The sequence below is a fragment of the Loxodonta africana genome, chromosome 9 (assembly GCF_030014295.1).
Source record: "Loxodonta africana isolate mLoxAfr1 chromosome 9, mLoxAfr1.hap2, whole genome shotgun sequence".
Taxonomy (NCBI): Eukaryota; Metazoa; Chordata; class Mammalia; order Proboscidea; family Elephantidae; genus Loxodonta; species Loxodonta africana.
In genome coordinates, this window is record NC_087350.1 from 28,018,228 (window position 1) to 28,044,908 (window position 26,681).

At 42.8% G+C, this 26,681-nt stretch overlaps 1 protein-coding gene across 8 annotated transcripts in view; it reads left to right on the forward strand.

Annotated features, from left to right (window-relative positions):
• Window positions 1-26,681, forward strand: part of TLE1 (TLE family member 1, transcriptional corepressor) — a 103,470-nt gene that overhangs the window by 18,159 nt on the left and 58,630 nt on the right. For 3 of the 8 annotated variants that reach the window (XM_023544730.2, XM_010587489.3, XM_023544727.2), the window contains exons 5-6: window positions 16,142-16,204; window positions 17,774-17,878. The exons of 2 other annotated variants lie outside the window; for them this stretch is intronic. In XM_023544730.2, the coding sequence (XP_023400498.2) occupies window positions 16,142-16,204; window positions 17,774-17,878 (168 nt within the window). The remainder of the gene's footprint in view (window positions 1-16,141; window positions 16,205-17,773; window positions 17,879-26,681) is intronic. 3 more of the 8 variants (XM_023544729.2, XM_023544731.2, XM_003407835.4) reach the window with 1 other exon arrangement.

Here is a 26,681-nt window from a genome sequence, read left to right on the forward strand (position 1 = left end):
TGGCAGTGGCACTTACCTGAATTGAATCTTAGCTTGACACGTTGTTGTTTGACATTGATATACGGTGGGGGCCTAAACTTACGTATGGCACAGTGTTACCTTAAAAACAGTCGCTCAGCCAAACCAGTAAAGTGGAGTATATTAGTATAAAGGAGAAGGATAATGAACATTTGTTCCATGGCCTAAATGATGATTGGGCTCTGGGTTCCCAAGAATATTTTGTATTTAAGAATTGAAATGCCTTAATAATGATTAAGCAGCTTCAATTGGACGCTTGAAAAAATAAGGATTTATTTAGCAGCAACACCCCGTTTTTGGAGCTGCTGTACCCCTTTGTGTGTTAGCAGATTTAAGAGGAATCTAGAGGATGTCTTTTGGTGGGGGGTGGAGGTGTAAGCACGCATAGATTTGCATGTACAAGTAAGTACATTCTGGCACATGCCCCTCACTGCAGATGATTCTCTGCGTTTGTGAAAATTTCTACTTTGCAGTACTGCTTGCAGACTGGGAAATTGCGTTCTAAACTTTAGCTGATGACCTAAAACCTGAATAAGCACCAGTCTGGGGCTGCGAAGGTTATTTCTCCTTATTAACGTATTGTTTAACTGATTCCTGGCTTGTGCTGAGGATTTGAAAATAGCCGAGTGGCCCGGAAGGAGGGAGGGTTTTTTATCCACACATCTATTAGACAGATGGAGATGAAAATTGGTCTGAGGTCAAGCCATTTTCAGAGTTCTCCCAGTCTTCGATTTTCCTCTCGTCCTCACCACAGATCATCTCAAATGATTCAGTAATGACCAAAAGTGCAACATTGACCTTTATTCCCTGGTGGATTACTGTGTTTCACAGTCCAAATGGCAGGAAGTCTATTCTCTTCTTCCAGAAGGAGCTCAGCATTATTGAGCCAGCCCAGCCCTGTGGGAACCACACTGCTACAGACCAGTGTAACCGAATCTGTGGGTTAAATTTGGTTTCTGGTGCTCTGGGAAACGAGAATTGACATGTCCTGGAACCCACGTAATTAATGGAAAAATATCTCGGATGCTTTCTGAAAACACACGAGCACGTAAATTGATTTGTCCACTTGTAAGATAACTTGTGGGTTATAGGAAGGCAACTTCTGGTGGTCATAGGAAGTTTAATAAGATAGTCCCTAGTTTATAAATTGTTCTCATTTTACCCCTGGTTGCCCTTCCCTTCTTATTTAATGCTTCCTGAGTATATCTTAAAATAACGTAGTAACATGGCATAATTTTAAATTTATAAGTTGACATAAAGGGGCTCAGTTTTTTTTTCTTTGACATGCTTTTAATTATATATATTTTTGGTTAATCCATGTAATCCTGAATACTTGATTTCTCACAGAGCACGCTTTTTTTCTGAAAGTAGGTTGTTACGTTGGAGGAATGGCGATTTTTCTCTTGCGTAGATTTCTCTGTGCTTTGTGTTGTGATGCAATGAGCAAGTTTTTTAAACGAAGTAATGTAATTTGTATTTGAAATGCTGTCCATGTTTGTTCCTACCTACATAGATGAGTCAACAGCCTGATCATCTGTGCACACTGTGAAATCTGTGATCTGGGGTCCTCCTGCTTACCATCTTCTGAGTACTTAGAAGGTTTTCCGAAGGTTATTTATGCTTTGAAAATTTTAGCCAGTGCCTCAGATTTCGTTTTAATGATGATCTGAAATGCTTTTGAGAAAGTAATTTTTTTTCCTAGACTTGACAGTTCACAAACCTCTTTCCTATGGCAGTGGATCCCAACCTCTGACACTCCAGACATTTGAGGGGTACAGCCATGCGCGGCTTCTAGTGGGGAGACACTAGTGCCAGTTTGAAGGAGCTTTCCTCCCTTACAAATACTGCTTCTGGCTGCTTGGAGGTTAAGTTGCATTCTGAAGCTCTGCAGGTTTCTTGGCATGTAACGTCGACTGAGAAGAGAATCCCAGGTTCCAGCAGGGAAGGCCAGGAACCTTGTCTTCCTTCCCAACGGATTGCCTCTCCAGCAGTTCCACCTTGCTGGGAGAATGAGTGCAGCCAGGGTCTGGGGCTCCCTGAACTGAGACTTCAGTGCTGAGATTGGGGCTCTGGGGATGGCTTTGGCTGAAGCTGTCCTGGGGCCTTACCAGCACACACATATCCCTCACTCCGACCATTCTGCTGTCATGCCACCTGGCAGTGATGGCATAGGCCTCCTGGTGGAGTTGGTTGCCTTGCCTAAGAGGTGCACAAGAAGGAGAAGGGTGGAAAGTGTCATGCCTGCGTGTGGGTCATTCAGTTGTAGCATGCTTTCAAAATTAGCAAATGACTACGCTGGCCCACGGTCACCTTGAACATGAGATTCTTGTCCCATCATCTGCATTGTTTAAAGATTTCAACCTGCAGGGGAAACATTCACACCAAACTGCTCTTCCAGGGAATGTCCAAGCAATGAGATGTGGGAACAATGGAAAATGCTAAAGCTAGTGAGTGATACCTTTTAGTGCTTTATTGTTTGGGGTATGGGAACCGGGTAGCATTTAGTTCTTCTGTGTATGGGGCTGACTGCCATGAGTTGGGAGTGAACTCCACTGCAGTTTTCACACCATAGTTTTGGGCACTGGTCATTTGCTTTGTAGTGATATAAAACATGGAGGTAGTAATTAACCGCTGGATGGCAGTGACACCAAAGACAAGTCGCACAGGTCTAAATGGTAGCTGTAATTTTTCAATGTTTTTAATTTTGTTGTATGAAAAACAATATAAATTTTGGAAAAAGAAAATTCTCATAACCCTGGTTGGGAAGGTACTTTAATTTTTTTTACATTCCCGTTCCTAAGATTGTAATTTAAGCCTACATACAATGATGTAGTCTGCCTTTCCCTCCCACTCTTCCTGCTACTGTGTGATGTTATCTGTTTTCTCAGGAGCTCCGGAATGACTAAGGCCTGTGAAGAGGGTTAAAGGTGTAGGCCTGTTTGGGGCATGTTCCTGGGTGAGGCCTGCTCTCTTTCCATGCTGAGCGTAACAGCAATGACTTCATGGTGGGGTCCTGTGATTCACCCCACAGAGTTTGTATTGAGCGCTGCGTGTGGCACAACAAAGTGCATTTTCTTTTAAGGCCACCCAAAGCTGTCTTTTTCCGTCATGGGCCGAATCAGTATGATTTCCTGTGAACAGGCACTTTCTGAACTCCAAAACAAGGGTTTTTGAATAATGGAAATGCGCTATTTAGGAACAGAAACAGCTGCGATGCCTTTGTCAAGGATGCATCTTTACCAAAAGGACAAATTAGAGTCCAAATGCTCTGCTTGGCAACAGTTGGGTCAAAACATTTAAGTCATTAATTAGAAGGAACTGAAGGGGGGAAAATTTACACAAATACACAAGCGTTGTTGCATACTCAGCTTCATCTTGGAAAATACAACTGAATTCTTTAAAAAAAAAAAAAAAGAGGGCAGCCCTCAAGTGGGGCCTGCCAAGCTTGTCATTTGCAAATAAATCAAAAGACTGTCATTGCAGGAAGGAGAAGCAGCGAATAGAGTTGCTTTGTCATTGTTTGATGGGCCTCACACTCAAGCCTGCTATTAAAAATGAATGCATTCAAGAGGCTCTGCATTAAGAACATAAACAATTAAGAGCACTTGAGTTGCTGTGAAGGAAGCCTGGTGGTGCAGTGGTTAAGTGCTCAGCTGCCAACCAACTGGTCGGCACTTGGAACCCACCAGCCGCTCTGTGGGAGAAAGATGTGGCATTCTGCTTCCGTAAAGATTTACAGGCTTGGAAACCATGTGGGAGCAGTTCTAACCTGTGCTGTAGGGTGGCTATGAGTCGAGTCAGAATCGACTCAAAGATGGCAGTGGGTTTGAGTTGCTCTGCTGAGAGCTGCGGAGAAGATAAGAGCCTTGTCTCTGGAGACGCAGGCCTCTGCAATCTGCCTCGAGAGGAGCCAGAGAATGGGAGCAATTAGTGTTGCTATCTCCGCCCGGCCAGCTTTCAGCAGGTTTTTTTTTTTTTTTTTCCTCTCTGTCTTTCCTCCCTTTCTTTTAACCTCTCCTTGTTTTCAGCGAAGCTGCGAGTGTGAAAGACGAGCGGTGAAAAGCTAGAGCCGGTGCCCAGTTGGACGAGACTCAGATTTAGAATGCTGTGGGAGCTGCCAAGTGAGAGGGAGATGGAACATAAAAGTTATTATCTGCCAGTAATTGGTGACTTATGTTCTGATTAGTTGAGCCACTAAAGGGTTTCTGTCATCTGGTACTCTGTGTTTTGTTTTAATCATGGGTTTTAAGAAGGGGTGAGATTACATTGCCATGGGTGGAATAATTTAAGTGAATATCGTTTGAGGTTTTCCACTGTCGGCAAAGGCGTTCCTACACTCCACCCCCCCCCCCCCCCCAATTTGTGTTCTTGCCTTGGTCTTGTTTTGTAAAAATGGGTGGAGAAGGCAGCCATTGGGTTGTGGAAAGACTGGAGAGAAGGAGGCATGACTTCACTGCTTGTTTGTGTCTGACCTTAGGCAAGTTATTTTAACCTTTCTGTCCATTCTCACTGGGGTCCTGGAAGTGCTGGGTAGATGTGAGAGAGCCTGGCTTGTGTGAAACTGTAGGTGCTGCAACTCTTGTGGTGGTTAATAGATGGCAGTGGTTCTCCAAGTGTGGCCCCTGGCCCAACAGCCTCAACAACCCCTGACACTTGCTAGAAATGCACATTTTCAGACCCCACCATGGACCTCTTGGATCAGCAACTTGGGGTCTAGGGTCTAGTCATCTGTGTTTTAACAAGCCCCCCAGGTGGATTGTCACTAGAGCCACTGACGCACTGCAAGAAGGTGGACCCCCATTTAAAAACACCCGAATTACTTAAATTGAAATTTTCCCAAAAGGTGACTAATCACTTTTTCAAAGTAATTATGTTTTAAACAGAAAGCTGCTCTGGTGCATTAGAATTGGAGAGACACTTGTCTTTCATGAGTGCATTTATTAGCTCAAGTGAGGTTCCAGGTACCCGGTGGAGCACGTGAGCCATTGGGAGATAGTAAGGGTGGTGGCTGTCAGAAGCTGCTGAAGGAGGTCTCTAGGCGAAGGCACCTTTCCCTCCCCGATGAAAAGAAGGGGAAGATTGGATGATTACTTTAAGTGTTTTGCATATTTAATCATTTCGGGCGCAGAGTTTGGATACAAACATCCTGAATTTTCTTTAGGTACAGCAGATGTCATCTGCAGGAAATAGAGATGTATTTGTGGATGTGTTTTTGTGGATTTTGTCTACGAGTAGGCCAGATGGTATGATGTGAGGGTTGATGCACTAATTATCTCTGCCTGGGAGGGAGAGAACGAAAACGGAGTTGGGCTGCATCCCCTTTATTTAAGATTGGCTGTTTACAATTTACATCCCTTATAGGGCGCTGACCCTGCCACACAGGGTGCCTTACGGGTATGGTGGAGAGGGCATCTTCCCCTGCCGGGGCAGCAAAGCGTGCAGTACTCTGTCACTGGCAGAGTCATTTTTTGGCTACCCTGGCCTTGTCCTGTTTGGGCTCTGGCCATTTGAATGTGTTTCTCAGACAGGGCTTGAGTTTACTGGCTTTGTTGTTGGTTAAGACCCAGTTTCCCACTTGGACTTCCTGGGAAGGGACTGGGCACTGGTTGAGGGTTCTAATCTTGCCTTATGATCTTGGGCAGATCATTTCCTTCAGGTTTCTGTTTCTCCATGTGTGATTTGAGGGTTGTAAGAGGTCATACTTTGGACATGTTATCAGGGGGGAGTCCCTGGAGGGGGAACATCATGCTTGGTAAATAGAGGGTCATGTGAAAAGGAAAACCCTCAACGAGGTGGGTTGACACAGTGGGTACAACAATGGGCTTAAGCATAACAATGATTGTGAGGATGGCACAGGACCAGGCAGTGTTTCGTTCTGTCGTACATAGGATTGCTATGAGTTGGAACTGACTTGATGGCACCTAACAGCAACAAAGAGGTCAGCAAGAGGTCAGGGTACTCAAATGATGGTCAGGGTTTGCCACCATTGTTGTGACTCAGTGCCACAGTCAGTTGCAAGCATGGTGGCCCTGACAACTCTTCTCCGGTACCAGTTTAATGATGAATGTAAACAATAAGGGCAATGATTAAGGTCGCTGGAGGAGAAACATCGCCACTGACCCTACCACCCCAGCATAATCAATTGCTTTTATTTTGGGTATTAATTTACAGTGTTTGGCTGTATACTTTAAAAACAAAAACAAGTGTACTACATGTCTGTTTTCTCCCCTTTTTATGTAAAAAAAAAAGAAAAAAAGGTTACTATCGAGTTGACTCTGACTCATGGCAACCTCATGCACGTCAGAATAGAACTATGCTCCGTAGGGTTTTCAGTGGCTGATTTTTTGGATGTACATCGCCAGGTCTTTCTTCTGAGGTGCCTTTTGGTAGACTCGAACCTCCAGCCTTTCCGTTAGTAGTTGAGTGCAGTAACCCCTTGTGCCACCCAAGAACTTCTTACATAACTAGCGTATAGTGAATGTGTTGGCCATTTAGCATCATTATCATGAATAGGACTTTAATGATTACTTGCTGTGCCTCTGGGTTGGGCTGTAGTATTTCAGTGATCTCCTAGTATTGGACAAATGATTTTTCAGGAGGAGAAACTCTTAAGTTTTTTGTTTAATAACAACTCCATGTATGGTTCTGATGAGTTGAACTGCTGTTCCGTCTTTACCTGGCTCTTTCTCTCTTGCTTTGAAACGAGTGCGGCAGTGAACAGCTTCATGCGTGAAATGCTTTTCATTTGCACTATTTCCTAAGGATAAATTCTGAGCTGTGGAAAGCCTTACCAAAGGGTTTGAGTAATTTCATACTCTTGAAACACATTGCCCAGTTGCTTTCCAAGACGGTTGTACCAATTTTTCTTTGCCATCAGGAATGTCTGATGGTTACCAGCTTCCCTGAGGACTCATCAGCATTGGATTTTACTGTTTGTTTGTTTTTTAACTTAACTGGGGCAGAATGACCCACCTTACTTACAGTGAAATTTGCATTTCGTTTAGCTGTTAGTGAGGTGTGAGGTTGAGTGTTTTCACAGACTCAGAAACTTCTCATCAGACAGGACTTAAAGGCTATCTCCTTACTTCCTCTTCTGTGATTTGTTTCCTTCTTCTTGCGTGTTTATCTGTTGTCAGACACCTCTTACCGAAGCTCTATTTTGTTTTTTTCTTGGTTTCCTGCTTGGCATAAGAAAACCAAGAGATTACTTTGCCAGCCCTCAGCCTAAGCACCGTTTTTTGTGATCCACCAAGTTGCACTTTGATGGTGGTAGAGTTTCCCCTCCCTAAGCTGATTTTGGGCACAGTGCCATTGTATTGCCTTGAGACACGTGGGCCATTACTCTTAAGCAGCCCTTGCCCTGCGTTGAGCTTCAAACAACACTCATCATGTATTATCCTGCGTGTAGTGGACAAGGTGTAAGGAGTATGAAAAGAATCATAGAACCCTAAAACACGAAGTTAAGATGCCCACAAGAACATGTCTTCAGTTTAAGAACTCTACAGAGTACACCAGGGTTTGATTCATCACTGGTCTTCGAGATATTTGACCGTGTTTAACTCAATTTAAATATACAAGAATCTTACAAGTACTAACATACAATTTCTTTTTGTAAACACAGCCTTATTTTAACTCTTTTAGGAGAGGTTTAACTGGTCGCATCTTCGTTGTTGAGTTTAGGGAGGCAAGGGGATTCAGTTTTACTTCTGTGAAGCATTACTTAAAAGTATGGCAGATGTGTATCCCGTGATTAGTTCTGGTGGTGGAGGAGAGATAACAAAATGTTTGGTAGGAGTTTGTTCTCATGAAGCTTTCCATTTTGTAGCAAGAAGACTTTTATGCAGGAAGCTGTATGGAAGCTTTATATACCCTGTGATTCTTGAGCATACTGATTTAGTTTACCAATAAGACTGTAAGTGCTATGGAGATTTGGAAGGGGCTTAAGAAGAGCTTGTGAATCGGTGTTATGGAGGAAAGACAGCGTCTAAGTGGATTTCCAGTGGCACCGAGGAAGAAAGCCCAGGTGGTCGGCTTCCATAAAGATTGTTGTTGTTGTTAACTTGCCGTCATGTCATTTCCAACTCAAGGTGGCCCTTCGTGTCTCAGAGTAGAACTGTGCTCCATAGGGTTTTCAAGTTTCTGACCTTTTGGAAGCAGATCGCCAGACCCTTCTTTTGAGGTGTTTCTGGGTGGGTTTGAATGCTTAACCGTTTGTATCATCTAGAGACTTCATTTCCATAAAAAATTACCTGTTACCATCCAGTTGGTTCTGACTCAGCCGAGAAAACCCTACGGAGCTGTTCTACTCAGTTATACATGGGGTCGCCATGAGTCAGAATTGACTCCATAGCAGTGGGTTTGGATTTTTTTGGTTTGAAGAACTGAGGAAACCTCTCATATTTGTATAGCACTTTATAATTTATAATGCTGTGTATGTCAATTTGTATATTTAACGTGTATATATAATGTGTATGTTAAAATATGCAATAGTTTATGTATTGGCTGACTTGATTTTCATGAAACTGTGAAGTAGGTTGGTGATACTCTCTTACTCAGATCAGAGACCTGGGGCCCAGTGCTTGAAGTGACTTCAGTAAGGATACCTAGTATTAGTTTGCTGAAGTCCAAATCTAGATTTTTGGATTTGAGGGCCGATTCTATTACTGTAAGCAAATCAGTGAGGGGAGTTGGCATTGGCACAAGCAAAACGGAAGATTGTTCTAGACAGGTAATTTGGACCCCTGCTCCCTGCTGCCACGGTGGGTAGTGGTCATCCGTGGAGTGAGGCTCCATGCTGGGGCGTTACCCAGCTAGTGTAGTTTCTGGGCATGAGTGTTTAACAGAGGAATGGTTTGGGTGGCCAGGGATAGTTCTTGAATACTGACTTAGTGTTGTTACCTAACACAGTATCAGAAATACAGGCACAGGGAATGTTTATTTACAAACATGACTGTTATTGTTAGGTACCTTCCAGCTGTCTTTGGCTCATGTGTGATAGAACAGAATGTTGCCTGATACTGCGCTAGCCTCACTATGGTTATATTTGAGCCCAGTGTTGCAGCCACCGTGTCGGTCCGTCCGTCCCATTGAGAGTCTTCCTCTTTTTCACTGACCCTCTACTTTACCAGGCATGATGTCCTTCTGTAGAGATTGGTCCTTCCAGATGATGCGTTCAAAGTAAGCGAGACAGAGATTCTCACCATCCTCACATCTAAGGCACCTTTTGACTGTACTTCCTTCAGGACTGATTTGTTCATTTTTCTGGCAATTCGTAGTATATTCAGTACTCTTCACCAACACTGCAATTTGAATGCGTCAGTTCTTATTTGGTCTTTCTCATTGTCTAGATTTCACAGATACCGCCTGTCAGTTTGTCATACTGTGGTGGCTTGTGTGTTGTTCTGATGCTAGCAGATACGCCGCCAATATTTCAAATATCAGTAGGGTCACCCATGGTGGACAAGTTTCATAGAAGATTCCAGACTAAGACTAGGAAGAAAGGCCTGGTGACCTTCTGAAAATCAGCCAATAAAAACCTTATGTGTAACAATAAACATGACTATTAACAGGTACAAATACGGCTTCAGCCTTGAACAGGGAAGTGATTGCTAGTGTGGAAAATGTAGTTAACATACAGTTTTTTTTTACTGGAGTTGTCTCACACATGGAAGAGATAGAAGGAACTCTGAAAAGGTTACAGAACTCTCAGTTCTGGCTGAAAAACAAACAAACAAAAAAAAAACCATTGCCGTTGAGTTGATTCTGACTCATAGTGAGCCTATAGGACAGAGTAGAGCTGCCTGATGGGGTTTCTGGGGCTGTAAATCTTTATGGAAGCAGACAACCACATCTTTCTCCTGTGGAGTGACTGGTGGGTTCAAACTGCCAGCCTTCTGGTTAGCAGCCAAGCACTTAACCACTGCACCTCCAGTTTAATAACCAGTTTAACCTATTTGAAGGAAGCCTTGGTGGCATAGTGGTCAAATGCTTGGCTGGTAACCAAAAGGTTGGCGGTTCAAACCCACGAGCTGCTCTGCAGAAGAAAGATGTGGCTGTCTGCTTCCTTAAAGATTTATAGCCTTGGAAACTCTATGGGGCAGTTGTACTCTGCCCTGTAGAGTGGCTGAGTCAGAATCAACTCAACAGCAATGGGTTTTGGTAACCTGTTTGCAAACTCAGTGGTTAGTTAGTAATAGAAGCATGAGTTGGCAAATGCTTGTAGCTGCCCTGGAGTTGGCCTCGGACTCATGGCGACCCCATGCACAGAACATGCCTTGTTCGGTGTCATCCCCATGATCGGTTGTGGATCGGACCCTTGTAATCCATAGGGTTTTCGTTGACTGATTTTTGGGAGTAGATCACCAAGTGTTTCTCCCTAGTCCGTCTTAGTCTGGAAGCACCACTGAAACTTGTTCAGCATCACAGCAACACGCAAGCCTCCACTGTCAGACGTGTGGAGGCTGTGCATGAGATGCATGGGCTGGGAACTAAACCGCGGTATCGAACCCGGGCCTTCATTTGGAAGGCTAGAATTCTACCATTGAACCATCACTGACCCGATTGGAAACCCACTACTCCCGATACTTGTGGATTTGTGCTAAATAAAGTATCTTAGAACACCCAAGAGTTGAAGCAAGGGATAGTACTAAGAATGATGATAGAATTTTATGCCGCCATCCAGACTACTTTCGGGAACGGGGAAGACTTTGATGAAATCTTCCTGGGGGGTGATGGCGTTGTTGCTTTAGAGCCCACAAAGCACCTTCACATAAACTCATTGCATTCTCACGGCAACACAGCTGGACAGTAGGTGCTCTTGCCTACGTTGTAAAGATAGTGAAGCCAGGGCACTCGGAGAATACTGGTGCCTGGTTCAAGATAAACCAGCTTTAAGTCAAAGAGTTGAGACTTGAATTTAGACTTTCTGGCCTGAAATCAAGCTGGCTTTTCAGAAGACGGCTTAAGATAAGATTTAGAGACCTGTTGGAGGGAGAAGACAGTGCGGATAAAAGATCCTTCTCTGTTACTCACTTCCATTTCTTCAGACTGTTTCAAATTCCAAGAACATACGCCGTTGCGTTTGATGTCTCTTCATCAGCTTGAGCTTTCATCATCAACCTTTTTCCTCCTATTTCAGTCTTACGTAGTTCTACCTGTTTTAGTGTTTAACCCAATTTATGTCGTTTTTCCCTTTAATCTCTATTTCTTCATTTATTTTGTTTTTTGTAACTTATCTTATGAAAGATCTACAAGTTCATCCCGTTCAAACTGGGTCTTGCTGTTCCCTGACCGCGTTCATTTCTACTTCGAAGCTATTATATGTAGTAATACGTAGAAGTGTTTGTTATTAAAGATTAGGTCATGTTTTCTTTTTATACTAAAGTAAATTCCAGCTAGGTCAAGTAATTAAGTATAAAAAGTACAGCCAAGCAGCACTAGGAGAAAGTAATGGCTTTTATAATCTTGAGATGTTCTGTTCCAGACCCAAAGGCTAGGAACGCAGGAAGAAAATTCTTTAGTTTGACCACATAAAAGTTTAAAGTTCTGTACAGCAAAAAGTCTGTAGTAGGCAAGGTTGAAAGACAAGTGGCCGGCTGGACAAACTGTGGCGAAGGGTTAACATTTGACATACAAAAAGACAATGATGAATAAAAGTAGACAAAGGAAATAAACACAGCAGCCCAGTAAATGTATGAACAGATGTTTAACTTCAGGAAGAATCCAAGTAATGTAAATAAAAATGAGATAAGTTTTTAATCTATTAGGTGGCTAAAGATTAAGAAAAGGTCAAGAAAGCCCAATATTGACAGTGGGTGGGAGGGCAAGCACCCTCATATACTGTTGGTGATAATGTAAACTGGTTCGGCTTCTCTGCTGGGCAGCTCAGCAGCACACATTTCAATTTAAAATGCGCAGACACTCTGACCTAGTGACCTGTGTGTATACGCACACTCCAGTTGCCTCAAAATTACAAGCAACCATAAGACTGCTGGGATGAGGACTCTGCTATTCAATCCAGTTGGGTCGTATACACAAGATAGTTAAAACAGTAACCCAGGTTACCCACGGCCCTTTCTGTGTCATTGGGCATGTACGCTGTGGGCCAGGGCTCAGCAGGTCTCTCTTCTCTCTCTACCTCTCGGCATGTGTGCCCACAGGTCGGGCGCAGAGTGGCTGTTTTCTGCCTCTCTCTGCAACTTTTCCTAGCCAGGTTTGACCCCCTGTGCTTGCCGGTTTAGCTCTCAACTAGCAGCTTTGGGACAACCCTGGGCCAGTGTCAGGGTTAGGCTGACATGAAGACAGTTTTTGAGGCAAAACCATTTTTGCAGGCAACCCCTGTATGGTGTATGCTCAGGCTTCTGCTTCATAGCTGACCTTTTGCGTGGAAGTGTCCAGCTCCATTCAAGACCTCCTGCCCTGCCCGGAGGTGCCCAACTCTGCTCTGTGGGCTAGCCATGCCCACCACTGGCGCCTGCTGGTCTTTGGTTTCTGCCGTTTGCACTGATGCCACTGTTTCTCTGCCACTTGGCTCTGCTGTGCTCGCGACTGTTTCCCTGTCTTCAGTGTTAGCAGCTCAGTGTTACAGCTCTTGATCTGTATTACAGCTCTTCTAGGAGGCTCTCAGTACAGGGCCCTGTGTCCAAAGGACACGCTTCCCTCTTGGCTCTCGGTGTTCAGCAAACCTTAAAAGCCTGCGTGAGGTTGACCACTTTTATGGAAAAACTTCTCAGTTTTAGGCATGGCTTTCATAAACTGACCAATCACTTAGGCAGATCATAAACTGACCAGTCCTATTGGGTGGATTTACAAGCCTGTTATGTGGATAGCAAACCGACCAATCCCTATGAGCTGATTATTCGGATAGCACACCCACCAGTCTTTTAGTAGATTGTGGCCCAACCAGTCGTTTGGGGAGAATTACAAAACCCAGGGCCAGAAAGACCGCATAAGAGAAAACCTATTGCCCTACACCCAGCAGTTTCACTTGTAGGAATTCCTCTTAGAGATTGATGCAGAGAGTTATTTGACAAAGAGTTTGTAATTATAAAATATTCGATGAAATGTAAATACCCACTGATGTCAGGAGTGCTTAAACGTGAGTGTACTTGTATAGTGGAATAGCTGATAATGTACTTATTGACTGGGAGAGCAGCCATGACACATTTTTGAGTCAAAAAGCACGTTATGGAAAGGTAGTGGGATCCCTTTGGTATAAAAATGTTTCTTACCCTGGGCTCTGGAAGATATAGTGAAAGCTTGGAATGATGCTTCCAGGATCTCCAGACCAGTGCTTATCCCTGCATGATGGACTTAGGGTTATTTTAACTTTATTTTGTATTTCTGCATCTATATGTGTGTGTGTCTCCAAAGTGAGCATGCATTTTTAAAATTGGAAAACCTCAAGTGTAAGTTTTGGAACGGGGAGTGTACAGAATGCTGTTGGAATGTGTGGTAGGTGGGGGATGGGGAGGAAGGACCTGTCTAGAAGTCCATGAAGGACACCCTTACTCCTTTAACCAAAGCCAAACCCACTGCTGTCAAATTGATTGACTCAGTGACCCTGTAGGACAGAGCAGAACTGCCCCATAGGGTTTCCAAGGAGCAAGTGGTGGATTCAAACTGTGGACCTCTTGGTTAGCAGCTGTAGCTCTTAACTACTACACCACCAGGGCTCCTAATCCTTTACATATAACCAAATATATAGTGCAGAACCCTATTGCAGAGAAAAGGGAAACCTGCCCATGCTTTCTAGGAGAGCCATGACCTTGAGGTAGCTGTGATCAGATAACTGGGTGGGGCTGACCCAGTTCTGTTTTTGCACCTGGTACAGCTGCAACCTTTTTGCATATCTCTGTTTTCCCTGTTGGCCGAAGCAAGGTCATGGGTTCGACCTCTCATTTCTCCTTCTAGTACATTTCTTGCATGGTATGACCTGTAACCCTATCTCACTGGTTTGGGTTGGCCTCGATCCAGTCCCATAAAAACCAAAGACCTTGTTCAGTTAACTGGAATCATCCTAGAGGACAAAGGATGACCCTTTTTTTATGTACTTGTTTGTACAGTGCCTGGGGTTTTTCTACTTTATCTTAAATGTTCCATTCTCTATTTCTCGAGGGAATTGACTGAGTGTTTTATAATTTTCTTCTCCTTGTCTTCCTTTTTTTATTACTTGATACAGTAATAGCAGCAGCATTAACACTGCCAGAAAATGATGAATCAATAAGGTCAACACTGGACATCTGAAGTCTTCTCAGATTTTTTCTTTTTTTTTTTTAAGCGAAACTGATTTGCATTGCTCTAGGGTGATGGCCATGGGGCAGGTGGATCCTGCCCTAGGCTGGAAGCAAAGCAGCATTTATTTATTCTCTCCCTTGCCGGTTTGTCCCCGTAGCAGAGGGACTGCTCTAGATACTGACTGAATGGGAACTTTTCCTGCTTCCTCTAGAACAGCCCGTGCTGCAGACACTCATAACAAATCTTGCTATGTTCAGATGAGCCGAGGGCCCCTCAGGGAGGCCTTTTCTGTTTGACTCTGAAATGCAAAACTTGACAAATACCCAGAACCTCTGGACTTGACCACCATGTGGGATATGAGTTTGTTTCAGTAACGTTTCTTGGTTTGTTTGAATATATGCGACTGAGAAGGCTGCTAACATTAAAATCCTGTTTCGGTTTTGCAGGACAGGTGGAAAGCTGATCAGTAGGCTCCTTCCTTCTGCTCTCTCACTTTAGGCCTTACCTTGGAAAGCTAGAGGTCCCTGAGTGATGCGAACAACTTAGGTGCTCTCCTGCTAACTAAAGTTGGAGGTTTGAGTCCACTGACAGGCACCTCAGAAGAAAGGCCCTAGTGATTTCATTCGAAAAATCAGCCATAGAAAATCCTGTGGAGCACAGTTCTACACGGACACACGTGGGGCCTCCATGAGTCGGAGCCAACTGGACAGCAGTTTTTTTTTTTTTTTTTTTGAAAGCTAGGCTGCTTTGACAGTGTTAACTGCTCCAATAGTTTCTGATATCAGTTTGGATGAACTTGGTATAACTACTTAAATATGCCATGGCATGTGTCTTAGTCATCTAGTGCTGCCCTAACAGAAATACCACAAGTGGATGGCTTTAGCAAGGAGAAATTTATTTTCTCACAGTCTGGTACGTTACAAGTCCAAATGCAGAGTGTCGGCTCCAGGGGAAGGCTTTCTCTCTCTGTTGGCTCTGGAGGAAGGTCCTTGTTCTCGATCTTCCCCTGGTCGAGAAGCTTCTCAGGCACAGGGACCCTGTGTCCAAAGGACATGCTCTCCTCCTGGTGCTGCTTTCTTGTTGTGGTATGAGGTCCCCAACTCTCTGCCTGCTTCCCTTTCCTTTTATCTCTTGAGAGATAAAAGTCAATACAGGCCACACCCCAGGGAAGCTCCCTTTACCTTGGATCAGGGAGGTGACCTGAGTTAATGATGGTGTTACAATCCCACCTAATCCTCTCAACTAAAATTAACAATCCCCGAATGGAGGACAACCACACAATACTGGGAATCATGGCCTAACCAAGTTGACAAATATTTTTGGGGGGACACAATTAAAACCATGACAGTATGTCATAATTGAGTAAGTATATTAAGTGGTGGATCAGTCTCTGGAGGACATAAAACTTGGTAAAGTAGAGGGTCAGCGAAAAAGGGGAAAACCCTGAACGAATTGGATCAACCACAGTAGCCGCAGCAGTGGGCTTCAAGCATAACAATTATGAGGATGGTGCAGGACTGAGCAGTGTTCCATTCTGTTGTACGTAGGGTTGCTATGAGTCGGAAGCGACTCAATGACACTTAACAACAACATTAAGTGGTTTGCAGTGGCCAGTTCAGATGATCATAGTGCCTTAAACCACATAACTTCTGTGACTTAATTAAACGACCCACTGTTTCTTTTTAAGTCACCACCAAAGCGTTATGATTTTGTCTTTGCAAGTGGGATTAATGTCTACTGTGTATCTCAAGATAAAAGTATAAAATAACCTGGGAAGACAACTGTATGCCTTCAAGAGTGAGGTAATGGAGGAATCCAGTGCTGGGGTGAAGTGTTATCTTTCTGATTATGAAGTATTCTAAACATCTGTATGGCTTTGTCTTTATAGACTGAAATCGCCAAGAGATTGAACACGATTTGTGCACAAGTCATCCCATTTCTGTCTCAGGAAGTAAGTAAAACTGTTCAGCTGTTAAAGTGCAATTATGTTGCTTCTCTGTTTGCAAATTAGCTAGCTTTAAGATGTTAATTTTATCACAAGGAACAAGTGTGAAGAACATCTGTTACAGCTGAAGTGTGCAAGCCCCCTGCTATTCCATGTAACAGATCTGAGAGCACACTGCAGAAGTGGCGACAATAGCTCAACCTCAGATTAATTTTTTTCTATGGAAAACTGCAAAATGAGTATTAAAGATAATGCTTTTGTTTTCTTTGAGGAGTCCTTTGAGCTTGAGATCCACTGATAATTCAGGTGTCCCTTATATTGTTTGGAAACTCCGGTGGCCGTAGTGGTTAAGAGTTTGGCTGCTAACCAGAAGGTCGGCAGTTCAGATCCACCAGGCGCTCCTTGGAAACCTTATGGGGCAGTTCTACTCTGTCTTATAGGATCGCTATGAGTTGGAATTGACTCAACAGCAATCGGTTTGTTTTTTGTTTTTATATTGTTTAAGTAGAAAGTTTTTCCTGTGTTGAATTTTAAAAAATCATTCTACCAGGAGTTGACTTTACCTGTGAAAGCAGGTACTTATATATCAAGTGTGTGTCGACAGAGGGAGTGGATAATATTCCTAAGAATAAAATAAGTATTCCCACTTGACTCAAGACCTTTATATTTTAGTTTTATCTTAGAAGTTTGCCTTACTTTTTGATACAGGCGAATAAATGCTAAAATCCTTTCTAAGTGTGTAAGGATGAATGTATCTTGAAACAGGGTGAAAGCTCATTGGGCTGGGAGTCAGAATATTGGATATCTGTTCTAGATGCCATCTACTTGGCTTTGCTGGATAGTCACTTACCGTCTCTGTTATTATTGTGGCAGTCCTTTCTCGCATAACATTTGTCTGATGTTACAATTTCGATTTGTTGGTCTTTTGAATCTAGTTGTTTGCTAGACTTCAGTGATCCTGGCCTCTGTGGGCTCCCCAAATAAATTCATGGCTTTGATTTTGTTTGTGAGTGGAGTCGGGAGGAGCTCAGGGTGTTTCCAGCCTGTGAGGGAGAGTGGGACCCTCCTTTCCCTTGTGGAGGGTGAAAACTCAAAAGGAGGAAGATTGTCAAAGTTTCCAGAAACTCCTGGTGGGTCAAGATGTGTTGATCAACAAAGTGATTGCAGATTTAATGTTCAAGTTTTAAGTATTAAAATGAGTATTTTAAAGTGATTGTAAACTTGACTTGTCCAATCTTGTACAACCCCTTCTTCCAAATTCCACACTATTTGTTTTCTAAGACCTCAAGTTGCTACAGTTGATGTCCTTTGTGACTTTCTACTGTCCGAACCAAACATTACCATCAGAGATTTGCTGGTGACTGCTGTTGGTTAGAAATAAAGGGCGGCACCATTCTGTTTCCTTTTCCTGTTGCACATGGGTTCTGTGAAATACATGTGGTTGAGAAACTGTATTTAAACCCTTTAGTCTGTGTTGCATGGAGAGTTTGTCTTTTTGTTGTTGTTGGTTAAGTCACATACCAGTGAAGTTTTTGGCTGCCTTGCTTTTAACACCTTTTCTTCTTGTTTCCAAAGCATCAACAACAGGTGGCCCAGGCCGTTGAACGTGCCAAGCAGGTGACCATGGCAGAGTTGAATGCCATCATCGGGGTACGTGGCCTACCAGGTCTTCCTCCTACAGTGTGTATAACCAGATTTCATTTCTTATTTGATGGCTTTATATATATATATATATATCTGTATAATTTTGTATAGCTTAATGTTGGCCCATTTGGAGTTGATAAGGGTGGGCAGGGGATTGGGGTATGCTGAGGTGAATGGGGGAAAGGATTTAGCATAAGGTAGTAGGAGAGACATTTTAGGAGGAGAAGAAAAATAGGGGAAAATAAATGTAGCTGAACGTGTGACACTTAAGCTACCCATGCTCTATCACTCAAGCGTGAGCTCTAGGTTAGAGTTTTAAGTACTGTGTTACGAGTGTAGGTCACCGGAAGGTTAAGACATGTCTCTCTGATCATTTCATTTATGTATCTTTGCTTTCACCTTTAGCTTGCTGGGATATTAGAACCTACACCACTGTTGTTTGCACTTTCTCTTTCTTGTGCATCTTTCATGAATTTTTAAGTGGCACACCAATGAAAAGAACCCTCTCTTGCCATTGAAGAAGTATTAATTGTCTGCCATCCTGCTTTCAGCCTTTCACCAGGTTTCTGCTGGCGTAGGTTGAGTTCAGTCAGTGCTCCATGTTGAAGACGGGTTGTCAATCACAAGTCATTTGCTCTGCATTAATGAACCTGGTGAACCATGCGATCCGTCCCCTGCATGAGTTCACCCCCCACCCTCCTGCCCCCGGCAGGGTCCGGTAGGATTCTCCTGTTTTCTGCCCTTCCAGACTAAGCAAAAGAAGTAGCTGAAACAAGGGACCATCCTTTCTGATTTTATTCATATGTGAGTGCCTTGAGCAGATTCAAATTACTCATTTATCAATTTATGTTAATTGCTTGTGAGAAGATGCCCTGCTGGTCTTTATAGTTCCCTCAGACACTTTGTAATGATAATTAGACATGCTGCTGTACAGATTAAGAGTGCCATAGTCCAGTGACGGCCCCAGACAATGGAACCAGTTAATCCATCAGGGCTTAAAATTACATCCCAACTGGAGATGGAGAAAAAACATAAGAGCGAAGGAGGATTAGAGAGTGAGCCTCAGCTTGAAAACTCTTCCTTTCATCAGTTTCTCAATTGCAGAGCTGCGTCGGGTTGCCTGTGGTAAGCTATTGGCAGTCAATTAGGTGAAATAAACTGGGAGGGTGACCTTCATTTCCTTTTAATAGCTTTTTCCTCCCTGAAATGGGGAGCTTCAGTGGATTTTCAGCTTAAATTTTATTCAAGCTGCTTTATTACACTTGACAGCTTAGCTCTGCATAAACAATTCTCCCCTCCTCCCTGTCCCCCTAGATCCGGGCGCTGCGTTTTTTCCCCCTTGAGTATCACATTTTTGACTGTTACTTAGTGGGCTCTCTAATCACATTCAACAAAAAACACAATTACATCTGCATTTGTCTGCTGCCTTCTGTACCCTTTTCTTGTGTAATGAATTGCTTTCTTTCAGAGATCAAATCAAATATTCACTGGTACTTCTGCATGTACCGCGTTTGATTAGCACAGACTAATAGCGAATTGTACTTGTAGCTCAAGCACAGAATTTTTTAACCCAAATGAATGAGGATGGAAAAGCCTGTTTTGATTAAAAGAAAACATATGCAAAGCAGTTCTCAAGTACCCGCTTAAACTTTGTGGAACATGTTTGTTTTCTGATAGGCTCTACATTTTACCATATAATTTTGTGATGGTAAAACCCTTACTTTGAAATCCTCAAAGGCACTGCCCAGCGCTTGTTAATTTCCTTTCTGACCTACAGCTTAGAAAGGAAGACGTTGTACTTAACTGATGTTTATAGGTAATACTCAGTTTAATCAGAAAAGAAAAACAGAAAGTTGCTTTGAAGGGCAGATGAATTGCTAATGAAATGAATGGCCTTAGTCCAGGAAGCATGTTGAGGTTATAGAGGCAGATTAGCTCTGATAATGTAGCAACAATGGCCCGAATAAGGGAATCGCGGAATCGTGCCCAGTGTAAGACTTTTGCCTGATTTCTGAATATGTACTTTTCCTAATTGTAGTTTTGGAATCATATATTAATTAATGTCAGAAGGCTCTTTTTAAAGTTTATAGTGATCAGTAATTATCCCACAGCATAAGTTTCATACTCTGGCATATGCTTGATTTTTGGTTGAAAGGAATTGTGCACGTCCTGGAAAATCGAAGTAGCATAAAATTGGGTTGACAATTCAGTGGACCTTTGCACCCCGTCATTGAACATGCAGTGTGTCAACCTGTCTCCCCAGAGGGGAGGAGGTACTGCAGCAGCTGCTGGCAGAGCCAGTGCAGCCTGGTTGGATAGCAGCTGTCGGTATTGTTTGGGACTGACTTAGTGTAAAGAACAATGGGAGAGGCCACGCTCTTAGTCTGCATGGACTTTCAGGCTAAGAAAAGAAATAGTCATTTAACGGTTTAGACATCTATTAGGAGTGTGAAAGATCATGAAAGAGTACCCTTTAAAATGCAAATGAGCCGAAACAACCTCATTTCCTTTAAGGTGCAATCAGGGGGCTTACTGCTTGCTTGACAGGGCTAAAGATACTTCTCTTGAGGAAACCTGGAAAAGGCAAAGCTTCTCAAGGACACCCAGCTTCTAGGTAAGCTCAACTTGTGTCCTGGGCCTGTGGATGCTCTTTTAGGAGGTTCCGTTTTTCTGTCCGTGTTGGGCAATTTAACGTAAGCCCATTTCATACCGGCCTGGAAAACTTAGTTCTCACATCAGACAGGAAATGCTGACTTGTAAATCTACCATGGCACCTGCCTTCAGATTACATAGATTACTGGTATTTAAGAAAGATTCTTACAGAGTTTCTTAGATATTTAGTATATAGAGGAACCATTGAAATATTCTTGTTAGACTTTTTTTAAATAGCTTTGACTGATAGCAAATTCGACGACTAGCCGAATAATGACTGCAACCCTACTTTCTGAATTTTGCTTTTTACCAGCTTTTTGCTATTAAATACGTTCTTGTCACGATAAAAAGTGTCTTTAATAACGCAGAGATCTTAAGAGGCCCAGGGTTTATTTGTTTTGATACAACTCAGTTGTGCTTTAGAAGAAAGTTGCTTGGTCGGAAGGGAACTTAGTCAGTCGTTTGATAGTTTGAGTTTTAAATCAGGATCGTCTTCACACTTTAAAGTAAGCGACATTCTTAGAAAAGGTTTTCTTTTTTTAAAAATTGTAATTCTATTAAATATATCCAACACGGAATAGTAGAGATACATTGTGGCATTTTATTTATGCACTTGGCTGGTGGCTACCTCAAGGCAGAGAAAATTGAAAGACTCACAGTCACCCTCCACTTTATTATTTGGAGAGTGTAGAGCTGTAAGTGCTCTTCTGCTTGCTGAGATAGATGCTAAATAATTGATTTCAGTTGGGATTGGGATTGCAAATAATTAGTATTCCCTTTCAGTTGGGTTTACATCATACATAATTCACATATATGTGCACACTTATGTACGTAAATACATGAACATACATACAAATATACACTCTTACATATACACACACAGATTTCATGTGTAATATAGTGTAATACAGTGAAATGCACAGATGTTAAATGTCCAGTTTGGTCACTTTGACAAATGCATATACCCATGTCATCCACACTGCTCTCAAGAGGGAGGTCTTTTCCTTCACCCTAGAGATTTCCCTCACCTCTGAAGAAAGAGGGTTGCTTTTTCAGCTGAAAGTAAAAATAACCAGCTGTATTTTTTTTTTTTTTAAAGAAAGCAATTGCATAGTTGTATATTCTATTTTGAACCAGCTGCCAACCTCATGGTGTCTGCAGTAGTTTATATAAGAACGTTTCTATTGTGTTACCTGGGAAAAAGCACAGGCCTAGAATCAGATGGACGGGGGTGGGACACTTGGCACTGCCATTTATAATCGTGACCTGGTACAGTTACTTAATCTCTATCAGTGTCCCCATCTGTAGGTGGGTAATACCATCTACCTGGCAGGGCTTTTGTGATGATAAGATGCTAGCTGGCAGCCTTCCCCCAGCACGTGGTGCCAGCACCCTGAGCTTCATTTTTGTCTGCCTGGCCTCGTTAAGTGCCTGTAGTTGATCTGGGGATCCAGTTGGCCAAACCCTTGTGAAAGGTGGTTGCCCTGAGCGGTAGGCCGCCTTCTTCCTTGTCTTTCCTAGCGGTTACATGGATATGAGTGTTTGAGATTAGACCCAGCCAGATGCTCTTCTCCTGCCATTAGGTTGTCACGCATGAATGACTTACAATAAGGGTACAACAGTGCAAAAGCACTGCCGTTCAGCTTTTGATGAACAAACTTAAAGTTCAGAACTGAGGGGGGGAGTTAAGTTTTAGAACAGATGGAGAAGAGAGTGTTGAGAAGCAAAAATGTGAACACAAGATATCACTGGCTTCCTTAGTCAACATAGAGAGCAAAGGGAAAAATGTCTTTGCTGGCACAGAGGGGTTAAATGGATCATTGTGATAGACTTGGAGAGAGAGAAGGCCAGATGTCCAGTGAGGATTGTCCATCCCATGGCACAAAATTAAAAAAAAAATGTGAACAGTTTTCCATAGCAATGCCTGTGAACTTTAGAACTCAAGAAGATGGGGGTTGGGGTAGGCAGCCCTGTTTTCCTTTCTCACTTACTTGCATGAAGTCTGACTTATTCTCCATGGACATAACTTCTTTCAAGGGCTGCGGGGCTCACAGTTATTGGTCAGATTTATATATTCTTGCTTCATAGACAGATTTATAACTCTATGCTTTTTAAAACTTTAGTATGGAATAAAAGAAGTCAAGGGTATTTTGTGGTGTGTGTGTCGATAGCACTATTACAGGTGTGTTTTTGTGTAGGAAGTGACCCGGTGTATAGATGACTGACGTGTCTGTAAAAGGAGCCTTTTGGGCCATCTGTACTTGAGAGATTGAGTTGTAGGCCTAAAGGACTCTCCACTGTTGCATGATATGATTAGTTTAAGGATTAGGAAAATGCTGGATTATTTTTCTCCTTTGACTATTTTTTTTTTTTTGACTATAGTTGTCAGCTATCTATGGGATTGTAGTGTGTGAAGTTTAAGAGGATGAGGTTAGCCTCTTATTCTTACGGGTATGCAGCTAATCCCCGGAAAGCCCGTCAATAACTGGGCTGTAAGTTTTCTTTATAAAACAGATTCACCATAGGAGAATAACTCATATCCTGCCACCAAGAGCAGAGGATGAAACGACTAAAACAAACGTGTGGTTTTCCAGCTCTGCTTGCTTATATCTAGTGACACAACCTCTACTTAAATTCTCGTGGCCCAGCCTTTTATTAAATTTCCGAAGAGGACGGAGCAGTATTGCAAATAAGTCTTCTGTGCATCCTATGTCTCTTTTGGTTGAGTTGGCTTGTTACTGTGAGTACAGCTTGGTGTCTCTCTGACATAAGCAGGGCTTGGCCACAGCGTCTGGGTTCTTCGAAGTGCAGGCAGTATACTTTTTAGTTATTAGAAAAGTTGCTGATGCATTGTTTACTCTTCAAAACCAATACTGTGTAGAGTTTTATTTCTCCACATATTTTCACATGATTTTTTCTTCCTACCTTGGAAGAAGGTATTGCACTATTTCCGCTCTTGATTTTAAGAGAAAGAAATTTAAGTCCCAGAGTAGAAAGTAGAGTTCGTATGTGTTTTTTTTTAATTGAGTTATAACTTATATTGTGAAATTCACCCTTTTAAGATGTATAATTTGATGCACAAAAGTGCACAGAGTTGTGCAGCCATCACCACTAATTCCAGAATATTTTCATTACTCCAGAAAGAATTAGCAGCCACTTCCCATTCCACCTTTAGTCCTGGCAACCAGTAATCTAGTTTACGTCTCTATGGATTTGCCTTTTCTGGACATTTCATGTTGTAAATGGAGTCATACAGTATGTAGCATTTTATCTCTGGCTTCTTTCATTTAGAGTAATGTATTCAGGGTTCATCTGTGTAGTAGATGTACTTCATTCTTTTTTTCCTTTAACTTCATATTCTTTATGAATAATATTCCGTTGTATAGATACACCACATTGGTTTATCCATCCATCAGTTGATGGACATTGGGGTTGTTTGCCCTTTTTGGCTCTTAAGAATTTGTGTACAGGTTTTTGTATGGACATATGTTTTTAGTTCTCTCGGACATAGACCTAGAAGTGGAATTGCTAGGTCCTATGGTAACTCTCTTTGTAACCTTTTGAGCATTAGAAAGGCTGTTTTCCAAAGTGGCTGCATCGTTTTACATTTCCTCCAGCAGCTATGAGGGCCCTAGTTTTTCCACATCTTCTGTGACACTTCAAATTGTCCATTGTTTTTTACTCTAGCCACCCTAATAGCCACCCTAGAGGTATGAAATAGCACCTCATTGTGGTTTTGATTTGCATTTCCCTGACGGTTACTGATGTGGAGCCTCTTTTCATGTGCACAGTGTGGTTTTTGAAGAATCTCTCTAAACAAGGCCTTTAAAAACCTGTTCTAATTCAGGCCTTTAAATCCTAAGGCTCTGATCATTGTCACAACCCCTAAGTCCACCCAGGGAAGGTGGGCAAACAAGGCAGAGTACTCCTGCTGGATCAGCTGGCCTGTCTGGATGAATTGACATGCAGAAGGCATAGAAAACAAAGAGAACCAAAGTAGTTACCCTCACGTTGACTCCAACTCATGGCGACCCCGTGTGTGTCAGAGTAGAAATACTCCATAGTGTTATAGTGTTATTATTGTTAGGGGCCATCGAGTCGGTTCCGACTCATAGTGACTGTGGCACAACAGAATGAAACATTGCTCATCCTGTGCCATCCTCATAATTGTTGCTGTGTTTGAGCCCATTGTTGTACCCATCGTGTCGAACCCACCTCATTCAGGGTCTTCTTTTTCGATGACTCTCTACTTTACCAGTGTGGTGTCCTTCTCTGGGGACTGGTCCTTCCTGATAACATGTCCAAAGTATGTGGGACGAAGTCTCGCCGTCCTCACTTCTAAGGAGCGTTCTGGCTGTACTTATTCCGAGACAAATTTGTTCATCCTTCTGGCAGTCCATGGTGTATTCAGTATTCTTTGCCAGCACCATAATTCAAATGCATCAGTTCTTCTTTGGACTTCCTTATTCGTGGTCCAGCTTTTGCATGCGTGAGGCGATTGAGAATACTATGGCTTGGGTCAGGCGTACTTTGGCCCTCAAAGTGACATCATTGCTTTTTAATGAGTTTTACTGACTGTGACTTTTTAGAAACAGATGGCACCAGGCCTTTCCTCCAAAAGGGAGATTCTGAAAGGGTGAATTGGAACTGCCAACCTTTTCATTAGTAGTCCGTGCTTAACCGGTTCTGCCACCCAAGGACAACTAGAAGGGTAGAGTTGAGTTCAAATCCTTCCCAGAGGCTTAGGTTCTTTGCTCTTGTCGCCTGCCTGCAGATATGCCGTCCCCTTGCTTCTATGTGTCAGTTTTTCTGTGCGCTCCTGCTTTGAGATGGGGCCTTTCAAGGGGATGTTACTTTTTTTTTTTATTGTCCTCAAGTGATTTGAGAATTCTTGGCCCCAGTAAGCAGTTTCTGCCTATTTATCACCCTTGCCCCTCTCCACAAGAGAGGCCATTCACATAATGGGAGGTTTTCAGATAACTTCTATAGCAGTGTCCTTGATGTTTCTGCTGCCAGACAGCCCTTTCCTACTTGTTTACCGTAGCATACCAATTTTCTTTTTCCTGCAGCCTCCCGAGATAAGAGCTAGTGTTTTAAAGAACAGGGAAATAGCAGAAATCAAGAAGTGATTTGGAGAGAACTGTCAACAAATGCTACTTTTCACTTCTTTTTTTTTTTTTGAGTGTTTAAATACCAAGTGCTGTAGATGCCACTTACTGTCCCTCTTTTAGCATCAGAGATGCCGTTTGGGGGCATGGATGTTAGTTGTGGTTGGGTTAAGTTTGTGATCTTTGTGACATAGTTTTCCTAAAGTTATGAAGTGGGTTAAATTTCAGAAATTAAGGTTGGTTCAGTGGTTGGTGGAGCAGAGCTTAACCTCTGGTGGGGATAAGGCTGGTGTTGGCCTTTGTTCTCATACTGGGTGTCCTTCCTAGTTGTATAGGCAGCTCTGGGGTACCGCTGTATGGGCTGTGCCTGTGTTACAGAAACAAAAGTGTAGAAAGCCCTGCACCGTGATGTTAAAACCCTGGATGTAAACAGCAAAGTCGGTTTCATTATAGTGCCCCAACTGACCTGTGCTGTACTAGGTAAAATATGAATTAAAATTCTGTATGTGTGGCTGCTGTTTGACATGGACGAGGTTGCCTTATTCCTTGTGGGTTTTAGGTATCATAACCCTGGGGTTGGTGTGGGTTTTACTTGTCTCCCAGCCCACTCAGACTGCTTGGGTAAAGAGCAGGGCATTATCTCCTTGTCCCAAACCTAAACCTCTCCATGGTCCACTTTTAGGCAGCATGACACCAATATGAGAAAGTTCTGAGGCCAACTCTTTCCCAAATTGTTTGTAAAATAGGAACTTTTTTTTCCTTCTGTGTTTTGTTTTGGGGGTGGAGTTTATTTTGCAATTGTTAGTGGAGCCAGCTCCAGAAAGCAGATGCTCCTGTTTTTGAGTTGTGACAGTGTGCTCCGATGGTGATGCAGGGAGAGGGAAAACTTGGGTGTTTAAAATATTCTTATTTTTGAAATAACGATTTGGCAATCCACTTGGCACGCAGGAGCATGAATTCTAATGTCACGGAACACAGTGTAGGCTTAGATCTGGACCGCAGGTTTTCAGCAGCCTTGGCACTGCTGACATTCTGGCCTTGATAATTCTCTGTTGTCAGGGGCTGTCTTGCGCATTGTA